Here is a 12108-nt window from a genome sequence, read left to right on the forward strand (position 1 = left end):
AACTCTACAGAACGTTTTTCCTTCCATTATTTATTATGAAAAAGAATATGTGTGTATGATTGTGTTTATAATTTGTTTGGTTGTTTTGTTGTTTGTCTTTTGCACAAAAGTCCGCGAGCATTGCCACTTTCATTTCACTGCACATCTCATATGTGTATGTGACAAATAAACTTGACTTGACTTGACTTGACTTGACTTGACATTGGTTTATGGTGAGAGGGGAAATATTTAATAGGAACTTGAGCAGCAACTTCCCCAGTCAGAGGGTGGGTGACGAAGGGGTGGGGGGATGTATATAGTACAAGCTGCCAGAAGATGTAATTGAGGCATAGGTACTATAACAACACGTAAACAGCACTTGGACAGGGACATGGACAGGAAGGTTTTAGAGACTGTTGGAGCCATTCTTGCTTAGGCTAGTTACTGTTAGAATAATTTATTATTTTGTCTAGATATTTCTTGCAGAATTATTTTGTACAATTGGGGGTGGGATTTTGATAGGTAGATGGGCGTGACATACATCGGATTAGGCTAGCGAAACCACTGGGAGTGGTCAGATTGACTGGAGCGAGCAGGAGAGAAGGGATATAGTTTTTTACCAGATCAGATAGTAAGAACGGAAAGCTACGATTTGTATAAGGATAACGAGGGTCTAGTATGTTTACTTCTTTGTCTGTACAACTACTTCAATGAAGAATCAATTAAACTGGAAAGAACGACTGGAGGATACGTTTTTGCTATCGGCTGCGTACGATCACACCTCCCTGCTTGTGTAGTAACGGCAATGGAGGGATATGGGCCAAACACAGACAGGTGGGACTAGCGTCGATGGGATATCTTGCTCAGCTTGGGCGAGTCAAGCCGATCGGCCTGTTTCCGTGTTGTATAACTCCATGACTACACCATCTTCTGGGTAAAGAAATGTCTTCTCTATTCTGCTCTGATTGTTCAGGAATGAATCTGGTGCAGGTGTGTCGCACTCCCTTAATTGCAGTATATCTTTCTTTAATTCGAGAGACCAGGCCTGTCTTCTTCTTCTTCTTGCGTATGGCGTGCACAGACTAAAGTTGTAGGACAACCTGTTCTATTTGATCTTATTTGATTGTGCACGCCGGGTCGATTGCATTCGTCGAAACAGGGCGGACCGAGTAAAGGTTGTAATCAGGCCTGTAGACAATAGCCACTCCACTCTTACATTCAATCCTCTTGGAATACACTACTTATATTCTTAATTCCTAGTGTCGGAAGGAACTGCAGATGCTGGTTTAAACTGAACATAGATAAACAAAGCTGGAGTAACGCGGTGGGTTAGACCGCATCACGAGAAAAGGAATATGAAAAGGAATATTTGCTAAAGATGTCAGTATCTGCACTTCCCTGTGCTTCATAAATAGATGTTTAGTTTAGATTTATTACATCCAATGCATTTAGCCCAAATTGTATGCATATTCATTCATGTTCATATGTTCTAGGAGCAGAATTAGGCCATTCAGCCCATCAAGTCTACTCCGCCATTCAATCATGGCTGATCCATCTTTCCCTCTCAACCCCATTCTCCTGCCTTCTCCTCATAACCCCTGATACCCGGACTGATCAAGACTCTGTCAATCTCCGCCTTAAAAATATCCAATTGATGGCCTCCACAGTTATCTGTGGCAATGAATTCCACAGATTCACCAACCTCTGACTACAGATTTTCCTCCTCATCTCCTTTCTAAAGATGCATCCTTTTATCCTGAGGCTATAGTCTCTGGTCCTAGACTCTACCATTAGTTGAAACATCCTCTCCACAATCACTCTATTCTAGTGAGTACTGCATAGGGGTTGACTCCATGAGCTATGAATTTATTCTTGGAAAGCCAACAAATAATTGTTCCAGTGTTTAAGAAGGAACTGCAGATGCTGGAAAAACGAAGGTACACAAAAATGCTGGAGAAACTCAGCGGGTGCAGCAGCATCTATGGAGCGAAGGAAATAGGCAACGTTTCGGGCCAAAACCCTTCTTCAGACTGATAAAGGTTCAGACAAATAATTGTTCCAAATGTTTGCAAGCGATATATTCATATCTATTTTAACAGAAGCATCTTTACATTTAAATGATCATGTTAAAAAAATATCTAGAAGTCTGGAGTCTGAAGATGGAGTCCTGACCCAAAACGTCACCTGTCCATGTTCTCCAGAGATTCTGCCTGACCCGCTGCGTTACTCCAGCACTTAAGGGCCTGTCCCACTTGACCGTCATTTGCGCCTCATTTAGTGTCATATGTAAAATAGGTCGACGCGTTGTGACGTGCAACGTGGTGCGCAAATAACGCGTCATCACGCATAATCATGCTACAGCACAGCCATCTGGTGTGCGGCGTCGCATGTTTACCGACGTTGACGTAACCATGCGTCACCACGCGATACAGCGTGCGAAGCCAAAGCGTCAGCGTGCGTAACCAATGCATCAGTGTGCTTAGCCAATGCGTCAGAGTGCTTACGCGATACGTTACGCAGGTGGCGTGCGAGTATTTTGTTACACTACGAAATCCTGGAGCGCCGCGCGATACCGCATGCCACCGTATGCGATTCCACGCCTCACCATGCGCAATGCATGCGCCACCCACGCGCCCCCCGCGCGTCACGACGCGTCGACCTATTTTACATATGATGCATAAACGAGGCGCAAATGACGGCCAAGTGGGACAGGCCATTTAGTGTCTCTTTTTGTAGACCAGGATCTGCAGTTCCTTGTGTCGCCACTAAAAGGCAAATGTTGCACAAGTGTGTTCAGAATCTACTCAGCATGGCAAGTTGCAGTCATTTCTAGGCCAGGAATAAAGTTACTGTTGTGTAGGAAGGAACTGCAGATGCAGGTTTACCCCGAAGATAAACACAAAATGCTGGAGTAACTCAGCGGGTCAGGCATGTAATAGGCGATGTTAAGGGTCGAGACCCTTCTTCAGACTGAGAGTCAGGGGACAGGGGAACTAAAGGTATGAAAAGGTTCAGCACAGATCACAGCCAGCACCAATGGCCAAGGAAAGGTGGAACCCACAATGATCAATTGTTGGCTGTGGAAGAGTTGATAACGTTGCGGTACATGGATGCAAACAGTGGAACTAGCAGGTCGACTAGGGTGGGGGGTGGACAGAGAGAAGGGAGGGGAAGCAAGAGTTGCTTGAAGTTAGCAGAATTCATATTTATACCGCTGGGTTGTGAGCTGCCCAAGCAAAATATGAGGCATGTCCCTTTTGTTAGTCTTGGCCTGATTGATGGAATAAATGTCTCTGCCGACATAATGGCCATGATATTCAATTCCAGATTTTTTTTGGTGCTATGTGATTGATAATTAACAGTGTCAAATACATTAACAATAATTTCCAAACTGCTTTATATGTCTCAGAATATTCTGCAGGAAACTCCAAAGACATATATATCATTGTCCTTTAGTGTGACGTGGAACAATTACGCAAAGGACATAAGTTCTCTTGATGTTGAGTTGTCCTGGAAGTGTTAATCATTTGACTGGAGCACCAGCATGTCACATATTTACTTTTAAACATGGTGGCACTGTAGCACAGCGGATAGAACCGCTGGCACACAATGCCAGACACCCGGGTCCGATCTTAACCTCGGGTGCTGTCTGTGTGGAGTTTGCACTTTTCTCCCTGTGACTGCGTGGGTTTTGATCCTGGTGCACTGGTTTCCTCCCACATCCCAAGGACGTGCAGGATTTTAGGTTAATTGGCCTCTATAACTTGCTCCTAGTGTGCAGGGTATGGATGAGAAAGCGGGATAACATTAAACTAGTGTGAATAGGCGATCGATGGTGGGCCGAAGGGCCTGTTTCCATGCTGCATCTCCAAATTAAATCCTACGGACCTATTCCCCTTATAATGAGACACCAATATCTTAATTTCTGACCAGACCAACAAGGCTGTGTGTAGGATAGAACTAATACATGGGTTACCGTTGGTCGGCACGGACTCGGTGGGCCAAAGGGCCTGTTCTTTTCACTCTGTATCTCTAAAGTCCCACAGCAATATTCATCAAGCATGTCAGTATCTGCACACTGCAACATTCAGACATAGGTCTTCAAAACAGCATCACCCCCCCAACTTAGATTCTAGCGAGTCCGGCAACATCTCTGGAGCAAAGGAATAGGTGACATTTTGGGTGGCGACCCTTCTTCAGATTCTAGGAAGTTTTTACTATTAAAAAATAATCATAATGATGGTTTTCCACATAACTGTGCATCTGATATAAAGTAACCAGAACGATAACTTTCTAGCACTGGGTTTATAGAGCAGCATATCACACAGGTTTGAGGATAATTGATGATATCTGCAGCCTTGTAGAGTTGAAAACCAAACATGAATTTCTCCCCCTCCTCAGTTTGCTGCACAGTTGCTTTTTAACTGATGTCTGTTCACAGAATACTGTTTAATCTGAGATTTGCAGCATTCTCATTCTGTAACTTTTCATGATGTCTACATACAATTATTGAGCATTGATCAATATTATTAAAGGATTAACGAGGGCTATTTTTACACTCATTGATGTGGCAACCGAATCATCCTGCCACAACTAAAGAGCAGCGCCAAACTATTATCTACCTCTTTGATGACCCTCGGACTAGCCTTGATCGGTCTGTGCTGGCTTTACCTTGCACTAATAGTTATTCCCTTATCATGTATCTATACACTGTAAATGTATCGATTGTAATCATGTTTTGTCTTTCTGCTGACTACGTAGCACGCAACAAAAGCTGTTCACTGTACCTCGGTACCCGTGACAATAAACTCAACTGAAACTGAACTAATTGATGTGTCGGAAGAAACTGCAGATGGTGGTTTAAACCGAAGGTAGACACAAAAAGCTGGAGTAACTCAGCAGGGCAGGCAGCATCTCTGAAGATAAGGAATGGGTGACATTTCAGGTGGAGACCCTTCTTCAGACTGATTAGGGATAAGGGAAACGAGAGATGATGTGGAGAGATACAGAACAATGACTAAAAGCTACTAATTGAACTAAATGATGAATGGATGACCTTAACTACATTGCCCAGATAAATAAGTTCAATAATGCCCAATCATGTGTAAATATACATTTACTGGTCAGGTAAGTTTCCACAACTTCCATCAAAAATACCCAAGGGGAGGTGGGGGGTTGGGTTAGACTTTTCCACAATCGCCCTATATTTATGATCTTACCCACTAATAATGTCCCCGATTTTATTGTCGAACTGCAGATAAATAAATGCTTTTCCCTCCCTTTGCCTGGTTGTTCACAATATGTTTTGCTGACGCATCAAAAGCGCTTTGGGAAAAATAAACACATATGCAGGAGCAAACGGGGACGTCAGAGAAACATTCAAATGACAAGCAGCCTGCCGGATTTAGATCCTTGCGTCTCCATGAACAGCAACAGCCCTAACATGGGTGGGGGGGGTAAAACGACAGGGTTCAAAATGTGGTGATTGCACTTTAATACAACATAAATCCCACAGAATGTATGCGTTGGGGCAGCGTTTTGGATGCGGCCGCCCTTTGGCCGTGAGGGTGGCGAACAAATGAAAAGTGGAATTGGCTGCAAAGGGAGAGGCGGTAAAAGGCAATAAAAAGCTGCTGACTCTCTGCTGAGAGGGTGAACTCCGCCGGCCGGCACAGGAGAGGCAGGCAGGCAGGCACCGCGGGGGCCGCTGGGAGTTGTAGTCCGCTGCCGCGCAGGCGTGGGGTCGGGAGATGGCGCGTCACCGCCGCTTGGACTACAACTCCCAGCGCGCACCGCGGGGCGCAGTGTAGCAAAGGGGAGGAGGCGAAGATCGCAACTCGCAGCTCCGGCTCCGAAGCGGAGATAGACTCACTCACTCTCTCTCTCACTCACTCACCTCAACTTTTTCTCCCTCCCTCCTCTCCTCCCCTCCCTCTCTGTGTCCTGTTGACGTTTTATTGCGCTCTAGTCGCTCCGGGGAGATTTCCCCCTCCCTCTACTTCTCTCTCCCTGTCTTTGCCCGTCAGTTTTTCCCCTCCTCTGCTCTGCCCATCACTCCCGGACCCATGCAGTCCGAGTCGGGAATTGTTCCGGATTTCGATGTCGGGGAGGAATTTCACGAAGAGGCGAAAACGTTTTACGAGCTGAAGAGCCAACCGCTGAACCGGAGGTCAGTCAGTGACAGAGAGGGAGAGGGAGAGGGAGGGAGGGAGGGAGGGAGGGGGATGCATAGCTTTGATGGAGGGTGAATGTGGGGAGGGAGGAGAGGTATTGGTGCAGAAAGGCTGGGGGTCAGGGTGTGGGAGCTTTGGCGAGTGGAGGGAGATGGAGGAAGGAAGAGAGAGAGGACGGTGGGCGTGTGCTGACTGGGACGGTGATGGGAGCATTGGGGATATCTGGAGGGGAAAGAGGGAGTGGCAGTGGGAGGGGGGTGACAATGGGTTAACTGGGAAGTCAGGGTGACTGTGGAACAATTGTGAATGAGGGGGCGACTGGGGATCAGAGTGAGGATTGCCAGTGAGGTGTAACAGTGGGAGTGTGGGTAAGAGTGAAAGTTGGCAGGAGTGACAATGGGGGAGGGGAGGGGGGAGTAATGGGTGACAGCGGGGGATATGATTAGGGTGACGGTGAGGTGTGACTGGGGGAGGGAGTGGAGGTAAGAATGAGGGGTGACAGTGGGGGATTGGAATGGGGTGAGGGGTGACTGAGGAATAGAAGTGGGGATTGTTAACGAGTGGGAATTAACTGGAGAATGAGGGGTGACTGGAAGGGGGGGGGGTTGACAGTGGGGGGGGTGAGGGGGTGGAAGGGGATGGGGGGGGGGTGGTGACAGTGACAAGTTGTGATGTAGAGGTGACTAGGAGATTGAGTGGAGAAGGGGCTACAACTTGGAGAGTGGATGGCTGGGGATTAACAGCATGGGAAGGGGTTGTATGGTGTGGCAGGTTTTTTTGACATTATGTTGACAGTTTAGGGGGTTGGATTTGGGAGTGGGTCGACCAGTGATTGAGAGGGGCAAGGAGAAGAGGGGAGTGGAAGTTGAACTATTGGGGGGCTCCTGGGCTGGGATTTGGGGCCTGTCCTGGCTGGGGCCGGAGCTCACTCCCAGCTCAGCGCTGTGGTCTAAGTTCGGACAATCGCCACCGTCCCTGTACATGTCTAGGGACTTGTTGAACTCGTCCTGAAGGCGAAGGCTGTTCCACCTGGACGTGTTCCACGTTTGATCGAGTTGCCATCGATATTGTGTGTGTGTGTGTGTGTTTGCTTGTACGTTCTGCTTGTGGTTGCGAGCAGTTTTATTTTCCCCACTCTATTTTAAAGCCTGCCCCTCGCTGGGCAATTGTGAAATGCAGCCCCGAATGGAAGTTGTAGGTTAAACGAAGGAGATAGCTCAGCGCAGACGTCTGGCGTTTGCAACGTAATTCTCGAGGACGCATTCTATCCTTGCAAGGGAAAAAAAATCTCTAGCCGAGCGCCTTGAAACTCTCGTTGTAATTTAGTTGTATCTTGGAGAAATAATTATTAAAAAAAAGAGGAAGGATGATCAAACCTGGCAAATCAAATAATTGGCTGATATATTTTATAAACATCAGATGTGCGTTGAGCTCGCGTCCAATATTTAATAACGCGTCGTACCGTTTCAAAACCAGTCGCCGTAAAGAAATGACATGAATTAATTTCAACCAACAGCTTGTGCAAACAATTTAGACTTTCAGTATTGGTTTTCGACCAGAAATTTTCAGCAGAACGCACGAGCAATTTAACCATATGGTAAGCAAGCGCCAGTGATGTGGATGAACCCTCTGGGGGTTAATATACGTATAGTTGAGGGTGTTACCGGGAGCTGCCTTATTTGTTCACTGTCTCAACATAACACAAACAATGCCCTTTTCGGAATGCAAGGATATGAAGGCAGTTTTTTTTCTCTTGATGTCAGGCCACGAGTTTCAAGATTGGCTATATATTGTTTCATCTGGTAATCATGAAACGATCGGGCTATTGTCACGAAAGAATATTAAATCTTCCTAGTATCCTTGGGGAGAAATTGGCCATCAGACCGGCGATCACACCTATTCTCTTGGGATTCATTACTGTAGAAAATTTAAAAAAAACTTAACTCCACTTACCCTACCTTTTCACGACTTTACAGATGACCTGTGCTAATTCTGTTTGTTTGCCAAGAAAATACTTGCTTTTAAAAGATATAAGTCAACGTGCTTTAACATAGATCAAACATATGGCCATTTTCCCCTATCCGATTATCATTCATTTGTAGTGCAGTGCAAAATAAATTGTAATTTTCTTTAAAAAAAAAGACATAGAATGTAACAAATAGGCTAAACTATCTTCAGATCTGCTCACAGTCATAGAGTGATACAGTGTGGAAACAGGCCCAACTTGCCCACACTGGCCAACATGTCCCAGCTACACTAGTCCCACCTGCCCCCGTTTGGCCCATATTCTTCCAAACCTGTCCTATCCATCTACCTGTCGAACTGCTTCTTAAATGTTGGGACAGCCCCTGGCCTCAACCACCTCCTCTGGCAGCTTGTTCCATACACCCACCACCCTATTGTGTCAAGTCAGGTCAACTTTATTTGTCACATACACATACAAGATGTACAATGAAATGAAAGTGGCAATGGTTGCGGGATTGTGCAAAACAACAGAACAGAACCAGTATTTACATTTTTTTTTTAAAAGACACAACATTATTTACGCCCTGGTGAGATCAGTTTACAGTCCTGATGGCCTGTGGGAAGAAACTCTGTCTCATCCTCCCTGTTTGCGCAGCGTGAGTGTGGAGGCGCTTGCCAGCAACTGGGTGGTAGGGGTCCTTCATGATCTTGCTGGCCCTGGATCTGCACCTCCTGGTGTATAAGTCCTGCAAGGGGAGGGGGGTGGGGTAGTTCCCGTGGTGCCTTTGGCCCAACGCACCACTCTCTGCAGAGCCCCCCCCCCCATGTCCTGGGCAGAGCTGTTGCCAAACCAGATGTTTCTGGTCAGGATATTTTCTACAGCACCAGAGTAACCCCTCTGTTACCCCTCAGTTTCCTATTAAATCTCTTCCCCTTCACCTTAAACCCATGCCCTCTGGATTTATTTCGGTTATTTCCCTGGCAGATGTGGTTTATTAACACAATAATTGTTTACTGCTACCTGTCCCAAAGGACAGGTGTACTCTGCCAGATTATTTCTACACCTGCTTCTAGAGGTTGAATCTTTTGGTGGCAACAGTTTTGTTGTTCACAAACCTTGTTACACTGCACAGCAGATTATGTCATTAGAAAGTTCCTGAACATAGAATGTGTGCACTGTTTTACTTTTGACTGTACCTGAAGCATTTTACCCAAATGAGATGCATGTTGTTGCTAAGACTGTTGGAAAGACTGGATAGACTCGGCTTGTACTCGCTAGAATTTTGAAGATTGAGGGGGGATCTTATAGAAACTTACAAAATTCTTAAGTGGTTGGACAGGCTAGATGCAGGAAGATTGTTCCCGGTGTTGGGGTAGTCCAGGACAAGGGGTCACAGTTTAAGGATAAGGGGGAAGTCTTTTAGGACCGAGATGAGAAAAACATTTTTCACACAGAGAGTGGTGAATCTGTGGAACTCTCTGCCACATAAGGTAGTTGAGGCCAGTTCATTGGCTATATTTAAGAGGGAGTTAGATGTGGCCCTTGTGGCTAAAGGGATCAGGGGGTATGGAGAGAAGGCAGGTACAGGATACTGAGTTGTATGATCAGCCATGATCATATTGAATGGCGGTGCAGGCTCGAAGGGCCGAATGGCCTACTCCTGCACCTATTTTCTATGTTTCTAAGTTCACTCTGAAGAGATTATTCAGCAATTCATTCAGAATTCACTTAAGAAATTCCTCTTCATCTCCTTTCTAAAAGTACATCCTTTTACTCTGAGGCTGTGGCCTCTGGTCCTAGATTCTCCCACTAGTGTAAACAACTCCACGTTCTGGAAACACATGGAAGTATTTCAGCAAACTCTATTTATATTTTGGAAGAGTCCTGAGTAACAAAGCGAGGTTAACCTGAAGAAGAGCCTTGACCCAAAACATCAGCTATCCACGCTCTCCAGAGACACTGCCTAACTTGCTGAGTTACTCCAGCATTTTGTGTTGTTGTGTTTTATATTACTTGTCATTGTTTTTGGTATTGTTGTTTTTTTTTTCTGTTGTCCAAGTTCATTTTCTTCACTGACTTTATGTTCATAAGTGATAGGAGTAGAATTAGGCCATTCAGCCCATTGTCTACGCCATTCAATCAACCATGATCACATTGAATGGCGGTGCTGGCTCGAAGGGCCGAATGGCCTACTCCTGCACCTATTGTCTATTGTCTACTGTCAATTGGTGAACTACCTCTCCCTCCTTAGGCCATTCTCCTGCCTTCTCCCCATAACCCCTGACACCTGTACTAATCACGAATCTATCAATCTCTGCCTTAAAAATATCCATTGACAATGAATTCCACAGATTTAGAAGGATGAGATGGGATCGCATTGAAACATATAAGACTGTTAAGGGTTTGGACACGCTAGAGGCAGGAAACATGTTCCTGATGTTAGGGGAGTCCAGAACCAGGAGTCCAAAGCCACAGTTTAAGAATAAGGGGTAAGCCATTTAGAACATAGTTGAGGAAACACATTTTCTCACAGAGAGTGGTGAGTCTGTGGAATTCTCTGCCTCAGAGGGCGGTGGAGGCCGGTTCTCTGGATGCTTTCAAGAGAGAGCTAGATAGGGCTCTTAAATATTAGCAGAGTCAGGGGATATGGAGAGAAGGCAGGAACGGGGTACTGATTGGGGATGATCAGCCATGATCACATTGAATGGTTGTGCTGGCTCGAAGGACCGGATGGCCTACTCCTGTACCTGTTGTCTATTGTCTATTCACCACCCTCAAGATCACTTTTCTTTCATGCCATCTGTCTCTCCCATTTTTTTTTGCCAAAGCCTGGTGCAATCTTCTATCCTCATTTATCCTGATCTGAGGTACTCCCTGTTTCTGCCGTCCTGTTACACAGAGTATGTGTACACCAGTAGTTACACACACAAGGACTATCATCATGTCATTTCCAAATAGCTGAAGACATCCCCATAAAGAAGAGACTTGACCCTAAACCTCACCCATCTAGAGATGCTGCCTGACCTGCTGAGTTACTCTGGCACTTTGTGGCTTTTTTATGTATTAACCGGCATCTGCAGTTCCTTTTTTCTACCCACAACTATGTTCCCATTGAGTTTTCCTACATCTCGATTACAAGCTCCCTCTTCCTAACAGTTCCTAATGTTATTCCCACACCTCCACCTCTGGCTGCTTTAGCAGGCCCATTGAAGCCCTGTTTAAGAAGGAACTGCAGATGCTGGAAAATCGAAGGTAGACAAAAAATGCTGGAGAAACTCAGCGGGTGCAGCAGCATCTATGGAGCGAAGGAAATAGGCAACGTTTCGTCCCGAAACGTTGCCTATTTCCTTCGCTCCATAGATGCTGCTGCACCCGCTGAGTTTCTCCAGCATTTTTGTCTACCTTCGATACCACCCGCTGAGTTCCTCCAGCATTTTTTCTACCATTGAAATCCTGTTAGCGTTTCAAACTTGCTAGTCCATTCCCTGTCTTTAAACAGAAATTCCCTGTAAATTTGCTCTTGTGCCTCTCTCTGCCTCATGATGCATGTTGATATTTCTCTCTGTTTGCTGATTATTATGGAAGTGTAAATTCTTGAGATTCAAACAGGGCTTCAGCCATGGTCCAAAGAAATATGGCTCAAAAAACCATACTGCTCCTGTGTGAAATGGACAAGGTAGGTTGACCAAGCTCACTTGGTTCTGAATGATACAGGTTTATATTTATTTCCCCCTTGAGTGAAACACAACAATGACCATCTCTGGTTGTTTTGCAACATGTTGGAAATCCAACTGGGCATTTCTGAGCAACGTTTAAGAAACATTTAGACATGGCTAGGACAGGTTTAGAGGAATATGGGCCGAATGCAGGCAGGTGGGACTAGTCTAGATGGGACATGGTGGCCGGCATGGGCAAGTTGGGCTGAAGGGCCTGTTTCCACGCAGTAACACTCTGTAGTCTCTCTGACTCGATAAGAGGATTGATGGGGGC

General features: G+C 45.7%; 1 protein-coding gene across 4 annotated transcripts in view; it reads left to right on the plus strand.

Moving 5' to 3' along the window:
• The first annotated feature begins 5821 nt into the window (after nt 1–5821).
• Nucleotides 5822–12108, plus strand: part of LOC129704516 (microphthalmia-associated transcription factor-like) — a 206428-nt gene continuing 200141 nt past the window's right edge. For 2 of the 4 annotated variants that reach the window (XM_055647659.1, XM_055647663.1), the window contains exon 1: nt 5824–6148. In XM_055647659.1, the coding sequence (XP_055503634.1) occupies nt 6045–6148 (104 nt within the window). In that variant the 5' untranslated portion in view covers nt 5824–6044. Of the gene's footprint in view, nt 6149–12108 lie in introns of all 4 variants that reach the window. The other 2 variants (XM_055647661.1, XM_055647660.1) reach the window with 2 other exon arrangements.

This window comes from Leucoraja erinacea, chromosome 16 (genome assembly GCF_028641065.1).
Source record: "Leucoraja erinacea ecotype New England chromosome 16, Leri_hhj_1, whole genome shotgun sequence".
Taxonomy (NCBI): domain Eukaryota; kingdom Metazoa; phylum Chordata; class Chondrichthyes; order Rajiformes; family Rajidae; genus Leucoraja; species Leucoraja erinaceus.